This window comes from Macaca mulatta, chromosome 7, assembly GCF_049350105.2.
Source record: "Macaca mulatta isolate MMU2019108-1 chromosome 7, T2T-MMU8v2.0, whole genome shotgun sequence".
NCBI lineage: Eukaryota > Metazoa > Chordata > Mammalia > Primates > Cercopithecidae > Macaca > Macaca mulatta.
In genome coordinates, this window is record NC_133412.1 from 51,467,110 (window position 1) to 51,484,734 (window position 17,625).

The 17,625-nt window shown below is 54.0% G+C and overlaps 1 protein-coding gene and 1 long non-coding RNA gene across 5 annotated transcripts; both read right to left on the minus strand.

Moving 5' to 3' along the window:
* Window positions 1-879: 879 nt before the first annotated feature.
* On the minus strand, window positions 880-4,019 carry LOC144329984 (uncharacterized). Its single transcript, XR_013395760.1, has 2 exons — window positions 2,185-4,019; window positions 880-1,879 (listed from the first exon to the last, which is right to left on the minus strand). It is a non-coding gene; the product is annotated as an uncharacterized LOC144329984 (long non-coding RNA).
* A 1,273-nt stretch (window positions 4,020-5,292) lies between these two features.
* On the minus strand, window positions 5,293-17,614 carry INSYN1 (inhibitory synaptic factor 1). 4 transcript variants are annotated; one of them, XM_015142611.3, is made up of 3 exons: window positions 17,476-17,614; window positions 16,345-17,067; window positions 5,293-6,120 (listed from the first exon to the last, which is right to left on the minus strand). In XM_015142611.3, the coding sequence occupies exons 2-3, from the start codon at window positions 16,498-16,500 to the stop codon at window positions 5,395-5,397; spliced, it is 882 nt and encodes a 293-aa protein (XP_014998097.1). In that variant the 5' UTR covers window positions 16,501-17,067; window positions 17,476-17,614; the 3' UTR covers window positions 5,293-5,394. The 4 variants fall into 4 exon arrangements, with proteins under 4 accessions (XP_014998097.1, XP_014998098.1, XP_077793967.1 ...); XM_015142612.3 differs by lacking the exon at window positions 17,476-17,614 and adding an exon at window positions 7,935-8,026 and having other exon boundaries at window positions 16,345-16,427; XM_077937841.1 differs by lacking the exon at window positions 17,476-17,614 and having other exon boundaries at window positions 5,293-5,954; window positions 6,046-6,120; window positions 16,345-16,398.
* Between the last annotated feature and the right edge of the window lie 11 nt (window positions 17,615-17,625).

The following is a 17,625-nucleotide window of genomic DNA, read 5'->3' on the forward strand; positions in this document are numbered from 1 at the left end:
TTCTGACTGTGTAACTTAGAACGAATTCCTTATTTGTTCATCAGTTTCCTCCCCTGACCTGCAAAATAAAGATTGTGGTTATTTCATTTACTCAATAAATAATTATTGAGCAACATATTCTGTTCTAGGTACAACTAAATCTGTCATTCAGTGTTTGTTAAAAGATGTAGCATGGTACCTGACATATACTAGGTTGTCAATAAACATCAGTTTTCTTATACAAGTCTCAGTTGTGGAATGGGAGATGGGTGGGTGTGGGAGGGGCTGGAACAGAGAAAGGGAAGTCAGCAGTGGACAGGGTGGGTGGAAGGCTGGTCCTGTTGCCTCTGGAATTCCCAGCCCCGCTACACCCTACTTTCCCTTCTTGTTGACAAGGCCTCATTAAGGACAGGGGATAGTGCTGGGGTCTCTGAATAGTTTGCCCTCCTTTCTGTCCCTTGATCCCATTAGACCATTTCTGGGGACGACATCATCTGTCCCTCATCTATAAAATACAGACAGTGATGCCTCCTCATTCTTAGACACCAAGGACATGGCAATGTGCCCACCCTGTTAATGGAGTGTCAGCTTGGGGACCCCCACCCTTCCCAGGACATCTCCCAGAGTGGTCGCCTCACCAAGCTGACATGTCTCCCACTTCTGGTTCCTTTCTCTGGCATCCCGGGCTAGACCCAGCAGAGCTATGGCTCCCTTAGTGCCGAAACGCCACACCCTTCAGTTTTGACTTTCCCCAGCCCCAAGACACACCAGACCAGACCCTCACAGGGGAGTTGTGTGTATCTGTGTGTGCAAGCACCATGAGACCTGGCACACAGGAGGTCTGCAATAAAAGCTGATTGAATGAATGCACAGTGGATACCCCTCTACAAATGGGGCTCATTTATTCATTCAACAAACATTTATTGAACCCATAATCCATTTGGTGCCAGTCTTTGAGTCAGGGGTGGTGACATTCAGGTTAACAGTAACCAAGTTCTCCAAAGACTGAGGCATGTTCACATGTTTCCTCACCCCAACACTCCCCTCACCCCGAAGGCCTGCCTGGCTCTCAGACTACCCAGCCCCCACCCTCACCTCCAGTGACCAGGCCACCCACTCTAGGCATTTTAACTGCAGTAGATGTTTGAGTGCTAAGTCACTGCGTTTGGGGTCGAATCCTGGTTCCATAGCCCATCCTGTGTGTTTCCTTAGGCAAGTTGCTTCACTTCCCAGAGCCTCGATTTCGTCATCTGGAAGCTACTTAGACATAAGTAACATTGCTTATCTCATACGTGCTGTGAGGAATAAATGAGATAAGACATACACTTAGAACAATGCCCAGTGCCTAGCACGTGCCCAGTGGACTTGAGTTATTCATCATGCTATGAATCCTCTCCATCACCAGGTTCCAGCTCCCTCTCACCCCTCCAAAGCACCACTCAGCACAGCCTGTGCACACAGTAGATGGTCAGTGGAACAGGACTTTCCGGAAGCAGAGAGATCTGATGGAACATCCTGGATAAAGAAACCCAGAAACTGGCAAAGGTTTGGAGGCAGGGAAGAGCAGCAAAGGGCTGTACTTGGAAGGTCTGGAGGAAGGACCCAAGGGATGGCTGTGTCTACCCTAAGGATAGGGAGCTCACTACCCAGAAGCAGCCCATGCCAGGCTCAGCAATGTTGAAAGTCAGAATTCTCTCTATCCCTAGCTGGCCACATTTTGTGTTTCAAGTCGGAAGAAGCCACCGGGGCCGGGTGCAGTGGCTCACGCCTGTAATCCCAGCACTTTAGGAGGCTGAGTCGGGAGGATCACCTGAGGACGGGAGCTTGAGACCAGCCTGGCAAACATGATGAAACTATGTCTCTACTAAAAAAATACAAGGCCAGGCACAGTGGCTCATGCCTGTAATCCCAGCAATTTGGGAGGCCAAGGCAGGCGATGACCTGAGGTCAGGAGTTCAAGACGAGGCTGGCCAACATGGTGAAACCCCATCTCTACGAAAATACAAAAATTACCTGGGGATAATGGCGGGTGCCTGTAATCCCAGCTACTCAGGAGGCTGAGGTAGGAGAATCACTTGAACCCAGGAGGCGGAGGTTGCAGTGAGGTGAGATCGCACCATTGCACTCCAGCCTGGGAGATGGAGCAAGACTCCATCTCAAAAAAAAAAAAAAAAAAAAAATTTGGCCAGGTGTGGTGGCTCATACCTGTAATCCCAGCACTTTGGGAGGCTGAGGTGGGCAGATCATGAGGTCAAGAGATCAAGACCATCCTAACCAACATGGTGAAACCCCGTCTCTACTAAAAATACAAAAATTAATAGCTGGGAGTGGTGGTGCATGCCTGTAGTCCAAGCTACTCAGGAGGCTGAGACAGGAGACTCACTTGGGAGGCAGAAGTCACAGTAAGCGGAAATTGCACCACTGCACTCCAGCCTGGGTAATAGAGCGAGACTCCATCTAAAAAAAAAAAAAAAAACAGGGAAGCCATAGGGATCCCACGCCACTGTCAGGAGGCCCAGACTGAGTGTGGCAAAATTGTGAAGTCAGCCAAGTACTACCTGTATCCCACTTCCCCCTCCTCCAGGACATACTCCCACCACTGCCCCATTTTGGGGCAAACAGCCAGGGAGGGGAGCAGGGGGCGACTGATGGACATTAGCCACGACCACAGAGTCATATAGAGCCAGCGTGGGGTGGGGGATCCCATGGCTATATCAGAGATCCCTAGCTCTGGCTCTCAGTTTCTTCCTCTGTGAAATGGGAGCTATTTTGTAGGTTTCTTTTCCCTGACTGTTGCAAAGATGAGAAACTGTAAGCCTGAAAGTGATCTTGCCATGAGAGATGAAATGCAAGCCTCAGAGGGAGAACTGTTATGTCCATCCTCAGCACCAGGTGGGCCCGTTCCTGGAGACTGCCCCCTCCTCACTCTCAGGGTGGGGCAGAATGCAGCTGGCCCCTCTCCCCAGAGGAGCCCCTGGCCTTCATCCTCTGAACCAGAGCCCTATCGCTGATCAGCATCAAATGCCTGAGGGTTTCCTGGGGCTGATAGAGGGGCTCAGACCCCTGGTTCTCAGACCTGAGTTGGGAAGAGCTGGCCATGGCCTGCGCCATCCCTGGATTTCCACACTGGTGGCTGCACCCTGGCTAACTCTTTAGGGCTCTGATCTCACCATGAGCTTGAGGAACAAGCCCTACACTGTAGAGCTCCCTAGGTCTGCTCAGTCTTGTCCAGATCATATCCCCTGCAACTGCTCCAGACTTGCCTGTACAATCTCACTGTATGTCCACGGCCAGGGCTGGATAGCACCTCCTCAGGCAGGAGCAGTGGACGCTGCCAGGCCTGCTGCTCAGGCCCCCTCCGGATAGACGCTGAGGGGCTGTAAACCTGCCTCAATTGAAATGTGCAACAGGGAGGACAATGATGTCCTTGCTGTGCTGCCAGCCCCACCTCCCCACGCCGAGCAAGGGGCAGTCATCTTCTGACCTTGAGCTACTGCGAGGGACCAAGCAATGGAGTGTTTGTGACCCAGGGGTGGCTCCCAGTTGGATGAGGGTGTTTTCTTTGGCCCCACTCAAAGCCCCTGTGCCCTGGAAATCACTGGACATCTGGGTTGAGGCCACACTGACCACAAGGCATGTCCAGTGCCTTCAGTTTGTCAAGTGCTTTCACAGTCACCATCTTGTTGGAGCCCCACAGCAGCTGGTGAGGTAGGTGAAGACTACCAGACCCATTATATAGGGGAGGTAGATAGGCTCAGAGAGGCAAATGGACTTGCCCAAGGTCACACAGCTAGCTAGCTGAGCCAGGAACAGCCTGGAAACCACTAAGTCTTGGGGGCAGAGTAGCACAGGCTTTGTGGCTTTGGGGCAGGTACCGAACTACTTTGAATCTGTCATCTCATTTGTAAAACGGGGACAGGCAGGGGCATGGTGGCTCACGCCTGTAATCCCAGGACTTCGGGAGGCTGAGGCTGATGGATCACTTGAGGTCAGGAGTTCGAGACCAGCCTGGCCAACATGGTGAAACCCATCTCTACTAAAAATACAAAAATTAGACAGGCGTGGTGACACACGCCTGTGGTCCCAGTTACTCTGGAGGCTGAAGTGATAGAATTGCTTGAACCTGGGAGGTGGAGGTTGCAGTGAGCCAAGATCGCCCCACTGTATTCCAGCCTGGGTGACAGAGCGAGACTCCATCTCAAATAAAAAAAGAAAAAAAAAAAAAAAGAAAGAAAAAGAAAAATGGGGTTAATAATAGTTCCTGTCTTGTCAGGTTATTGTGGTGATTAAATGAGATGATGCTATAAAAAGTATTGGGCATAGAAGTAGCATAGAGACCTGCTCAATAAATGTGAGCAATATAATTGTGATTATTATCCCAAGGATATTCAGCTGCTGTCCCTGTGCGGACCATGCTTCAGATGAAGCCCTGGTGCCTCTAGGCTGTCACCTCGTCTTTGTTCAGGACCTGCTGAGGTGGGCTCAGGGGCTGGGTGTGGAGATGTGGGGACAGAGTGGGGGCCACTGGGCTCCTTTCCGAGGCTGCCCACCTGGTGAAGGTGGCCAGGAGCCTGTCTATGGCTCTAATTTGTAGCCCCACGGAAGTGGCTGCCTACTTCCTCGCACAGATCTCAGGTCCGCTTAGGGCCACGCCAGGGCTGGCTGAGGCTTTGCCCTGAGGTTTTGCTCTTGGTCTCAGGACCAGGCTGAAAATCAAAGCTGAAAGGATTGAGGATGGTCCAGACCCTCCAATCAAACCCCTGCCCAGCCCAGGCGATCCTCCAGGCTCTGTGGATGCCCAGCATCCCAGCACGGAGGACTGTGCCATGGGAGCAGCTTGCCATGCCCCTATATCCCAGGCAACCCTAAGATAGAAGAGGGTGAGGCAGGGCTATGTATCGCAGAATAAGTCTGCCTTGGAGTAGAAAGATGGCGGGTGCAAGTGATGCAGGGCCTGGCCAGAGTGATGCCACCCCCAGGCCCTGAGTCCTGCAGTCTTCAAACCACCCTGACTGTGAACCCTGGCCTAAAGGGACACCACTCCCTTTAGAGCCCGCCTCCTGCAGGGGAGTCCTCTCTAGGACATGGCCCTGGCCAGCAGCCAGACTTCACCACAGAGTTCAGGGGCTAGCAAGAGGAGGATCAGACCTCCCATAAGATTTACATACTTTCAGACACCCCCTTCAGGAGCCCCACAATGAGAAGGGAGGAAGGGCAGTCCTGCCCACACCTCCTGGGACCTAGGAGGCCAGTGGGCATCTTCATGTCTAAGAGGAGCTCTGTGAAAGCTTTGGGGCCTGTGGGGCCGGATCCTTAGCATTTTTAAATTTTATTATGACTTCATTTGTTTAAATATATATATATATATATATTTATAGCTCTATGTGCCCACCGCCCTGGCCCCCTCCCCAGCCCCTAGTTTTTCCCCCTGGCTTTCTGTCTAGTGGCTGTGTAAGGCAGCACCGTCTGTGTGCTCTTGTCTGACACTGTCTGGGTGCTGCTGTTCCTCGTGACCCTTCGAGTCTGTTCAGGGGCCAAGGTAGAGCCTGAGCGGCGGCTGGTCAGTGGAGAGCGCCGTGACTTGTAGGGGGCTGGGGAGGGCTTGTGGAGGCCTGCGTGGGCCTCTGTATGGGCAGGCTCTGGGGGCAAGCCCACCTCCTCCTCCTCCGCCTCCTGCTCGCCATCCCCCTCCTCATCGTCACAGCACAGAGCGTGGTAGAGCACTTTGTCACTGAACCGCACCCTCTCCCGCGTCCCTGGGGTCCGCTGGGGCAGCTGGCTCTTCACTGCGGGGCCAGCACCGAAGGCCTCCTCGCTGGAGGAGTCTGGGGTCTCCACTCGTGGCCCATTGGGGATGGGCGTGCCACCATTCATGAGGCGGTAGTCAGGGCCAGCCCCTGGCCGAGTCGACTCAGGACCGTCCACGGAGTCCGAGGGGGTAGAGACGTCCAGGAAGGAGCAGAACTCCCAGCTGTCTGAGAGGATATCGGCTGTCATGAAGTCCAGGTGGCCCAGGTCAAAGGGGCCGCCCACGCCCGCCTTGTCACTGCTAGAGGTGCTGCTCACAGTGGCTGTGGTCCAGTCGTCCGGCTCCAGTTCAAAGTCGAAGTCCGAAGTTAGCTTATCGATCTGGCTCACCACCTGACCAGGAAAGGGGAGAGGAGATGAGAGGGGCCAGGTGGGTCCCTGCGTCAGCCAGGTGTGTGTGTCTCTGTCCCGTCCCTGTAGAACCCCTGGCTGGTGAGCATACCGGACAGGGGAGAGCCTGCAGGACGGTGACTGGCCTGGAGGTCACAGGCTGGTTTGCCCTGTGGAGGGCCCAAATCAGATCAGGCTGGACAGAGCTTTTTCAGTGTCCTGGGGGAGAGGGAACTGCTTTCCAGCCCTGCACACCATCCATTCACTCACCCCTGTCTCCCAAACACAGCAGCTGCTCTGGGGGCAGCCCTGGTGATCAGGGATGAATCTTCCTTAGTTTGAGAGGGGGCCATCTCAGAGGGGCTGAGGGCCTCCAGCAAGCGCATTCCACAAGGAGCTGAGCAGCCCACACACCCTCAGAGAGGAAATGATGTGGGTGATCACAAGGAAGACCCTGTGTGGGCTTTCTAAAGCATCCTGGACCAGTCCTTGCAGCTGGCCGGTGACTGTCGCCCCTGGGTCTCCACCATCCATCAGGGCAAGAACACCGGGTGTACAGCACCGGCAGGGTCACCCCACCCCCATCTCCGTCTCCGAGAGCCTCCTCATTCCTTCCCCTTCCCTGCCCACTGACAAGTGGAGATCAATCCTGGCTTGTTGAGAGAAGGAATAAAGCAAGCATTATTTGATAAGCAATAAAGAAGCTATCTATTCTGGGCCCAGAGTTGCTTGTTCAATGCACTCAGGGGGCAGCTCAGCTGTGGAGATCACTCCACCCCGGCCTGCCTCGCATAAAGTGAAGCCCTCAGCTTCTATATAGGCGGCTCTGCCTTGGGATACTCCCTTGCCTGGGTGGCCACTGTCAGCACATAAATCAGGGAGGAAGACAGTGGGAGAAAGAGGGAGATTCAGTCAGAGACACAGGGACGGGACAGAGCAAGAGAAGGGAGAGAGAAGATTCCAACCAAAAACAAAACAGAAAAACAATGAAAACAAAGCAGAGATGCCAAGAGTCAGAGTGACGGAGACCAAGAGATCCACAGTGAGTTATCCAGATCAGAATCCAGCCCACAGCGCCTTTCCAGTGCCTTCACCTGGGGTCAGAGCAGGCAATTAATTAATTAACTCAGTAAGTCCTTAATTCAATAAACATTTGCTGAGGACTGATGCTGTCCAGGGATGTGCTAGGTATTTGGCAAGGCGTTGGGGTAGTGAGTGCCCCAAAGTGAGAGGAAAGCAAGGACAAAAGTGATGGCCAGAGTGGTTTGGGCCAGTGGGAAGACTACTTGGTCAGGAGTCAGGGGCTGGATGAAGGAGACCTGGTCAACCATTTTCCCTCTCTAGGTCTCAGTTGCTCAGTCTGTATGCAGAGAGGGTGGGTGAACTAGTTTACTTCCAAGGTTCCTTCCACATCTGAGATTCTAGGACTCTGTTTATAGGAATGACTCTGAGAAGCTGCTTGAGTGCTGATGCCTCGGGATGGCCCCCTCAACCATTGCCCAGGACAGGAGTGGGATGAGGCCTCCAGAAGAGCTGGAGGAATCTGGACATCGGGATTCCAGACTTAGCTTTGACATTGTTCTGTGTGTCTTTGGGCAGGTGACAGAACCTCTCTGGACCTCAACCTCATTCACTGCCAAGTGGGTATGACAATCCCAGACCACCAAGTGAGCATGACAATCCCAGCCAACCTTATGAGAGCTTCATGAATAACAGTGAGAAGGGCAGCAAAAGGGCTCTGAGAAGCACTGGGGAAGAAAATGACACCATCTCCCATCTCTGAGCACCTATGATGCACCACACTTTCGAGTGCTCACCTCCACCCATGAGATCATTATCTCCTGTGTTTACAGATGAGGAGTCTTGGGCGCTAGTCCCTGGAAAGCTGAGAATCTCCCTCTGTGGCCCCCTGCAAAAGTGCACATGATCGTGAAGTGCTGCTGTGACTGCTGGGCTTGGGCAGGCGGTGGGGATAGGGCCCTACCCTCCAATCAGGCCACCTCTTCTTGTGCTTCTCCCAGGATGATGCCTTCCTGCACCAAAGGAACCTCAGAGAAACTCCTATCTCCCCGAAGCCCTTGCTCAACCCAAGCTCCACTTGAGGGCTGGTGGGAGCGCTGGCCTAGGGTAAGGGTCCTCAGACTTGAGTGTCCCTCAGCTCACTCCCAGAGTTTCTGGTTCTGCAGGTCTGAGGTGGTGCTGGAGAAGGTGCCTACCTAACATACCTCCAGGTGCTGCTGCTGCTGGTCCAGAGACATGCTTTGAAAACCACTAGCTTAGGGCACCGGGAGATTTAAGCTGGGTGAAGACCAGCAACTCAAGGCATTGATGACCTCAGGAGAGGCCCCATCACCTCTAGGGCAGCTATGCCCTCAAATGAGACTCCCCTGATCAAGCCAGAGCTGTGGAGTTTGCTGCCTGAGGGCGGGGCAGAATCCCATTAGGAATTGGAGTTGCATGACTTGGCTGTGACCTCGCAGGGTCAGCTGAGGCCAGGCTGGGCCCAGAAGCTAGGTCTCCTGATGCTTAGTGAGGATGAGCACCACTGGGCCTCAGGCCCAGCAGCAGGGAAGATCCAGGGTACACGTGGCAGGAGCCCAAGCCTTCAGGCTGGAACACTCCCCCAACCCAAGAAGCCCTTCCTCTTCTTTATTAGTACACCCCTCTCTGGTTCCAACCTGGGGGGATGGAGGAAAGAGAAAGAGGGAGGCCTGCATTCCCGAGTCCCACGTCTGCCACCTCTTGGCTGAGAGACCTTAGGCAGATGATTATCTCTTTCTGAGGCTTGATTTCCTGTCCTGTAAAAGGAAGTAACACTCCCCTCCTCACCCAGGGTGGTGAAAATTTAAGATACGGGCCGGGCGCGGTGGCTCATGCCTGTAATCCCTGCACTTTGGGAGGCCGAGGCAGGCAGATCACGAGGTCAGGAGATTGAGACCATCCTGGCCAACATGGTGAAACCCCGTCTCTGCTAAAAAAAAAAAAAATTAGGCAGGCGTGGTGGTGTGCGTTTGTAGTCCCAGCTACTCAGAAGGCTGAGGCTGGGGAATCGCTTGAACCCGGGAGGCGGAGATTGCAGTGAGCTGAGATTGTGTCACTGCACTTCAGCCTGGTGACAGAGAGGGGCTCTGTCTCAAAAGAAAAAAGAAAAAAAAGAAAAAGAAAATTTAACAGATATGAATGTGTTTTACATCACAGAGTCAATATAGTTAAACACTTAAGAACCTAGGCTCTGGAGCCAGACGTGGGATCCAACCCTGGCTTCACTGCTTACCAGCTGTGTGACCTTGGTCAAGTTACTCAACGTCTCTGTGCCTAAGTCTCATCATCAAAGGAGAATTCTAGTAATACCTACTTGATAGGGCTGTCATGAGGATTTAATGAGTTAATGCACTTTGGACAGCATATGGAACAAGGCAGACTACCAACATCCACAATGCACCGTTGGGGGCTAACATGTGATCATGCCCCGGCACCAGGCCCAAGAGCAGTGGGAATTAGTTCTGCACCAAAGGAATGACCCTCTGATGTGGGTCCAGTGTCTGTGGCAGAAGTTCCAGTGCCTATGGCAGAATAATGGGACACATTGGGCCTTTCAAAACCTAGCACATGGACAGTACCTATTTTGCCCAAAGTAGGGCTGTTTCCAGAAAGAACAAAACCAGAAGAGGTTCTAAAAGCCAACTGGCTATGAGGTCCACAGACAAATCTGGCCCAATCTATTAGGTGAGACAGGTCACACCACTTGATGAATGACATAGTGAGGATGTGAAAGGGAAGCGAGGTACCCGAGGGTACGCAGCTTCTCTGTGGGGGGCCTGGGTCAGTCCACAATCCCTACTGCCCTTCCCTGGTGCCTCGTTTCCTGGGCCAATGGTGAGAGCAGGTGTGGAGCAGGCCCTAGTCTTTCTCTCTGCTTTGGATGTCTTGAAATCTGTGGTTTTTCCCTGAGGTTTAATAATCATTTTGTCTACATGTAATTTGGGATTGTCTTGGAGTGCATGGAAATAATTATATACACAGAAGGAAAGAGAGGGGGAGAGAGAGAGTGGAGAGAGAAATGGAACCATAAAATCACAAAATCAGGCAACCTCCAAGCCAGAAGGGACTGCAGGCACTGTTGAATCTACCTGTCTCAATGTGTTTGCTGAGGGGGACAATGAGGCTCAGAGACTGGAAGGAACTGAGCTGGGACCAGAGGGCGAGTCTTGACTCCTGGGCATTGCACCTTAAGACCAGGAATGACTTGCTCTGAAGAGACCAAGAGGGAGCCCTAGAGAGAGAGCAAAGGCAGGACTGAGGGCTATGACAGAACCTGCAGGCCTCGTGCCAGGGGTGTCCCCAGCCTCTGTCCTGGTCACAGCCTTAGCACCCCTCACTGAAAAACTGCACCCATCTAGTCTTCCCACTGATAGCAACTTCCTCCCAGCTGTTGCTCCATGCTGCACCTCGGGAACTTTCCCATCAGCCAACAGGACCACGTTACCCCTCTGCTTCTAGCCCTTCCGTGCTCCCCAAACTCCTAAGCCTCCCAAACATAACTCCCTACCCACCCCCTTTCCTCTCCAGCAAGCAGCCTCCACCCTGCCAGGCCTGCCTCCTCACCACCCCTACACACTCCATCGAGCTCACTTCTGCCTCTGGGCCTCACCTGATGCGCCCTCCCTCCTTTCCTACTCGCTCTGTCATCATTTCGAGAAGGAGGCCTTCCCTGATCCCCAGTTGAGGTCAGGTTCCCTATGAAAGGCTCTCAAAGCACCCTGCACCTCTCCTTAAAATGTTACCCAATATTGAACACGGCTACAATTTTGCACCTATATGTTATAATGTGGTTGATGTCTGTCTCCCCACTAGACAGTAAACCCCATGAGGAGCAGGACTAGGTCTCTTTGCTCACCGCTACATCCCCAGCTTGGCACAGGGATCGGCACTTTTTTGCAAACACAACCATTGGATGAGTGATGAGTTGAGACAGATGGCTTAATAAAAACTACTTGGGAGGCTGAGGCAGGAGAATGGCGTGAACCCGGGAGGCGGGGCTTGCAGTGAGTCGAGTTGGCGCCACTACTGCACTCCAGCCTGGGTGACAGAGCGAGACTCCATCTCAAAACAAACAAACAAACAAACAAAAAACTGCTGGGGGCTTCTTTTCTGAGGAAGAGGTCTATAGTCCTAGACAATTCCATATTGCCAGACCCCAACCCTCTCTCCAGCCCTGGCTGAGCCCCCTCTCCAGTGGAAGCTTTGCTGTGTTCCTTAAGGCCCTAGAGCTAGGACTGAGGACCTGTAGTCCAAGAACCAGCATCCTGTACCCCCTGGATCTCCCACCACACCCTCCAACCTGCCCTACCTCACCTCCCCTGACAAGCTGCCACCTCCTTCTCTCTCTCCCAGCTCCCCAAGGCAGTTGGTTACATAACTGGGGATTCTGCATTATTTATGACCACTGATTATTTTTTAATTCTGTGATTACGTTATTATCTTCCTGGGGGGGCTGTGGAATTGGAGGGGCAGGGAGCTGACCATGATTCATGGCTCTCATCCTGCAATTTGGCCTAATTGGCCAGGGAGCTTCGGTAAATCTGTCCGGAGGAGGAGAAGGCAAAGAGAAAAGGGAGGAAAGGAAGGCGTGAACAAAAATAATAAGAAAAAAATCCGCGCAATTCTTGCTGAGCTGCGGGTGATGGAGCTGACCCACTTTGGCACAGCTCCGTGGTCCCCAGCCTCTCCTGCTCCAGCTGCTTCCTGGCTGGGCCACATTTATCTCACACTTGCATGGCCTGTGGCTTTCCCTGCCACCTTCAGACAAAGCCCCTTGCCGATGGGACTGCACAATGGAATGGCCAGGTAACAGAATGCCAGGATGCCTGCTTCCTAGGCAAATCCGGTGGGGGGATCCTCCACTGCCACCCCAGGGTGGGGAAAGGTTGTGCCAACCTCTCCATCCTCCTAAGGTGTTTGGGCCAAAGTGGGCAACTATGCCCTTAAGTTATATCCCACCTAAGAGTCACCGATGATGTGGGCGACACTGGTGGTATTAATGCAAGGATCACTATTGGGCCCCCATGTTAAGTGACACCTCGGGGAGGGGAAAACCAAGGACGAGGAGGCCAAGTACCTGCTCAAGGTAAGCTTAATACCTGGGGGCTAAGGACGAGGGCCCTTAACCCTGCCCTTGGGAGCTTCTGGTGGGTGGGTAACAGAGAAGCAGTGGGGAGGCAGATTCCCACCCAGAAACATGACCAGCAGATTCCTGGAGAGTGTGTGGGATTCTCACTGAGAACGAATCCAAATTCCGTGCCATGCTGTACACGGCTCAATGGAATCTGACTCCCTGCTCCCTCCTTGACCTTTCCTCTGCTCTTCTCCTTGTTCACTGCCCTCCAGCTGCTCCGGCTTCCTTACCGAACCTGAATATGCCAAGCACACTTCCTCCCTGAAACCTTGGCACTGGCTGCACCCTCAGCCTGGAATGCTCTTCCCCTAGATAGCCAGTGACTTGTATCCTCACTTCTGTGGCGTCTCTGTTCAAAGGCCACCTTATTGGAGACCCCCTTCCTGCCCCCATCCCTGTCACTCTCTATCCGCTTTCCCCACTGGCAGGGAGTGAGAATGCTGACTGCAGGAGAAACTAAGGGCCAGGATGTGGTCCTGTCCTCCCTGGTCATGGCTAAGAAACTGATGTGATTCCAGAAAACAAGGCCGTACGTGGAGCTGAGGAGCAGGCCAGTGCTAGAATAATTCATTAAAAACATCTAACAGATACGGAGTGAGCTTTGTGCCTCTCATTGTGCTAAGTGCTTTATGTATGTCTCATTTAATTCTCACAACCACCCTGGGGCAGGGGTAGGGGAGGAAGCCTAAAATGTAGTCTCCTCATTTTTACCGATGGGAAAACAGAAGCACAGAGAGGTAAGGTAACTTTTGCAAGTTCACACAGCTAGGGAGAGAGTGGAATTCAAATGTGAACTACAGGCATCTAGCTGCAGAGCCCATGCTTGTAGCCCCTGAGCGGTTCTGCATCTCTAACTTAAGATCTACGGAACTTTGAGGAGCTTAGAGAGCCTGCTGGGACTGGCCCAGCATCCTGGAGTATTGGGGAGCCTGGGAGAGATAAGGGCTAATTAATGATTGACCATCATGTCCCTCTGCAGCACAATTTTAGCTTTCAAAGCACTTTTACGTTCCTCACCTCACTTGATCCTTTAAAAGACTTTCCCCACCAATGGGATAGAACTTGCTCATCGTCCAGGGAGCCAGTGGCAGAGCTATAGCAGGGGTTTGCGAGGGCAAGGGAGGTGTGGGAGAGGGAACTCCAACTCCTCTAGGAGTGTGAGAAGGTGTTGACCCCCCGCACTGCATGCCAAGCCCCTAATAAATCCTTGTAAGGTCACCGTGCAGTGCAAATCACCATATCCCAATTTCAGAGATGAGCAAACTGAGGCTGAGGGACCTGGGGAGGAAGTGCTTTGGTGTGGCTCATCTTTCAGTGAATTTCAGGCCATATGCTCAAGAGGATGAGGAGGGTCTGCCACAATCAGTGGCATCAGGGGGCTGGGGAAGGGGAGTAGCAGGCAGAGGAGGAAGATGGCCGAGGGGAATAAAGCTGAGCCCTTCCACTCCGCTGGCCTTGTTCTTTCACCAAGCATCTGTGCAGCCCCCCATCCACAACAGTCTTGTACGTGATTCTCATCTCTACTTCTGAGTGCTTGGCCTGAGACAAGAACCCAGCTGGTGGGTTCTAAGCTGGTGTTGCCCAGGTCATGGGGTGAGGTAAGGGAACAAGTGAATGCCTCTCAACCTTGAGCCTACCCATGCCCCTGATAAAAAAAATGCTACACAAAGGGACTGAGGAGAGCCAGGCAGATGCAGCTTTACAACTCCCTTGGAGAACCAAGAGCCAAGACCACAGGTTCCAGAGAGCAGGGAGGTTCCAACCCTTTTCTCCAAACCAGGGTGTGGCACCCCCCTTGGTAACCCCATCTCTGGCAAATCCCATCTCACAGGAATACAGTGATGGCATCTCTTCTTCTGCTTGGGCCTCCCAGAGCTTCACCTGCCTTCCTCCACACTCCCCTCTGCCTGTCACCCTGTGTCTAGACCCCGCCTGGGGGATGAGAGAGTTCTGAGGCTTACCCACTCCCCCAGCTGGGTGCCATTGGCAGCGGGCAGGCAGTGGCATACGGGGTAGGCTCTGGTTGCCGTAGCAACCTGCCAAAGTCTTGGGTGGAGGCACATGGCCTACAGGGTGTGTGGGGGGAGGGGACTCATTTTTCTCTGTCCTGGCTTAGGCCTCTGGGCTGCATAGCCTATGAACCTGGAGCTCTGCTATTGGAGACATGGGAGTGGGTGAGTGTGAAAGGGAAGGAGAGGGCATCTAAAAGATCTGCAAATAAATTCTAGAGCTATTGCATCACAGATGAGCATAAGGGATCATCTCTGGAAGGCCCCTGTCAAAATGCAAAGAGATCGCCCAGTTGCTCACCTGCTGAAACCCCAGAAAAGGCATCAGGAACCCGAGTTCTAGGCTTACTTCTGCCACTGGTAGGCTGTGTGACCTTGGACAAGCCCCTATTGCTCTCTGGGCCTCAGTTTCTTCAATAGTAAATGGCTGTCCCATGAGATCCCTTTGAGCTCTGGGTGGCTATGCTGGGGGGAGAGGGAACACAGATGCCTGGAAGATGCCCAGCTGGGAAAAGGCTGGGAGTTGTATCAAAGTTGACTCCCAGGTTTAGAGTCAATCCTGGCTCTTTGTAGGTACCTGCCAGGGCATGGGTCTCATGTCCCCGGCCAAGATTGAGACTTTGGACAGTTCCTATGGCCCTGATTTAAAATAAGATGGGGGCAGGGGGGAAACTGTAGTGCCTTGGACCCAAGAGGTTAGAGGAGGAAGGGTTGCACAGGGGCATCTGGCATTTGATCTCCAAATTGTACTGTCCAAAGATGTGCAACCCAGACTATGGCCAGCCCAGTCCATGGGCAGAAGCACCACCACCTCAGTCTGCCCAAAGCAATAGTCATTCCCATCTTCTGAGATGGAATTTCCTGACAGGCTCCATGAGGCTGACCCTGGACAGCTCCTGTCCTGGCATCTCTATGCCCACTCCCTACTCCATTCTGAACACAGTGCCTGTCAAACAGCCCCTCCTCCTTGGCTCTCAGGCCAGGCTGCAATGCCACTTTGTCAGCCTGGAGTTGGTACCTACCATCACCCCACCTCTTCAGCCTTCCTAGAGCCCCTAACCTTCCTGCACAGCTAGTCATGGAGAGCTTGAGCCCATAACTCCAGCTCAATCACTCTCCCTGCCGTCTCTGCAGAGGCCCTCGTTACAAGGAGTTGAAATTTGCCTAAAGCCCACCTGGCTGGTATAATGGCACCCAGCGGGCAAATTCAGGCTAGCAGCTCAGAACGCTGGTCATGCATTTTGGACTCGAACGCAGCCCAGGGGGCAGGGCTGAGGACATGTGTACCTCATTACCCCAGCGATGTGAGCAGCAGTAATTAAACCCGGCTCCACTTAGAAAGACAGAGAGGGACACACACATCCCAGCATTTCTCAGTGGTTTTTCAGCCTTGGCAAAAATATTTAGAACAGTGGGATGGAGACATGCATCCCCTTAGGGAAGATTCCTGCCCCTGCCACAATATGCAAGGAACTCTGTTATCCACTACAGCACCCCCAGACCCATTCTTACCCCAGGACAAAGAGGACATAGTTGGCTTAAATTTTTCCAAGATCAAGGGTTCTCAGTATCTGTGTGATTTCTGGGGATATGCTTTGAGCTGGGCCTCAAGCAGTTGGAATCACCTCAGCAGAGCCATCCACACTCTCCCAGGGCCCCTTGTGACCAGGTCAGAGTCTGGGAGACAGATGGTGGGGTCAAGGGTCAGCTTGGGTCCCAGAAGGGTGTCTTCCACTAAGAAGCTGCCGGGGATTCAGTCCTTACTGGCCATCTTGGCAGCCCTTGGTGCTAATCCAGAGCTCCAGGCCCACTGACATGCTGCTCAAGCAACCTCTACAACACCAAGGCCCCTCCAGCCTTGGTATGAGACTTTTAGCAAAGCGGATTTGGGGAAAGGAGAGCAAGGAGAAAGAAGGTCCCCAGTAGAGTGACACATGTGCACACAGCTTTGCACACTCCAACATATTTGTGAGTATGTTTTTGTGCCAAGCCCAGGAAGGCCAGCTTTAGGGTCTGTCTGGTCGCTGCTCATCCCTCACTTACCTCCCTCAGCTCCTTGGCCACCTCCTTGAGCTCGCGAAGGATGCCCTCAAGCTGCCCGATGACCATCTTCATGCGCTGTCGAATCCGCTCCCGCTCACCACCACTGCTGGGGTCGTCACTGGGCTGCCCGAGGTCCGGGGCGCCCCGAATGTTCATCGTTTACCACGTGGCCGCAGGCCTGCCCATACTCCCCCCAGCTGGGCACACGCTGCGTCTGCCTCCACGGAGCCCCCCTCGGCTGGGCAGAGCTCCACATCTTAACGGCCCCCCAGCCCACCCTGGCCCTGGGCGGCCCTCAACCAGCCCCTGCCCCCTGCCACCCCGCCTCCTCTGCCTCTGGGTGGGGAGTGGGACACCCAGAAGAAGACAGAGTCTGGCAGAGGGGGTCAAGGTGAGGACACGGGAGGGCAGGGGGAGGGGCGTTGGGTCCCAGGAGTGGCCTCCAGGTCTTGAAGTGCCTGTGGGTATGCAGAGCTGATCTCTGCCTGAGCTTGAACACAGAGGCAGGGGGATGACTCTGCAGGGACTAAGGGTAAGAGATGCCCTTGGGATGGGGGAAGGCAGCAGGGATCCCCTCACAACTCCTAGGCAGTTGCAAAGGCAGAGGTCTCTGGATGCAACTGACACCTGCAGAGGGATGGTGGCCAGGGTCTTCCAGATGTGGAAGGGGCTCCGGATATGGGCAGCTCTGGGGAGGGAGCTGGATTGGAAGAGGGCAGCCCCCTGCGGAGAGAGTGAGCCTGGCGTCAGCCCTCCTAGGCTGCAGCACCAGCCGGCAATGCCGCTGCCTCCCTCCTCTCGCCAGCCTGCACCCTTCCTCGCTGGAGATTTTTTTTTTCTTTGTGGGGAGGGGTGGTGGAGGCAGATGGTTTACAGCACAGCCCCTCCTCTAGAGGGAAAGGGAGGGAGCCCCTGCTTTAGAAGCAGAAGTCCTCAGCCTGCTACGGGGCACCCTGGCCGTAGCTCCCGCACCCCCCCCATCCCCCCAGCCAGGCCTGCCCAGGCTGGTTCACCAGAGGGCCTCTCCAGTCACCCATCCTCCCTCCTAGCGCCCTCAGGGTGCCCTCGTTCCCAGTGGACCCTCCCTCCCCCAGCCCCGCCTTCCCTCAGAACCCCCACTCCTGGACTCACCGAGGGTGGGGGCACCGGCCTTCCCTCCAAGCAGCGTCGGGGGCCAAGCCCCAAGACGGGGTTGGGGGGCCCCCAAGGCTCCCTAGGGCGGGCTTCTCTCTCTGGACCCTTCGGCCCCTGGCCTCAGGGAGGTCCTCCGAGCCGTGACCG

Excerpts from the sequence above, each read along its gene's own strand:
- INSYN1 (XM_015142611.3), bottom strand. The coding sequence starts at position 16,500 with ATGAACATTCGGGGCGCCCCGGACCTCGGGCAGCCCAGTGACGACCCC. Across the intron at positions 6,121-16,344 it reads TGGCCAAGGAGCTGAGGGAG|GTGGTGAGCCAGATCGATAA; the intron begins GTAAGTGAGGGA and ends TTTCCTGGTCAG.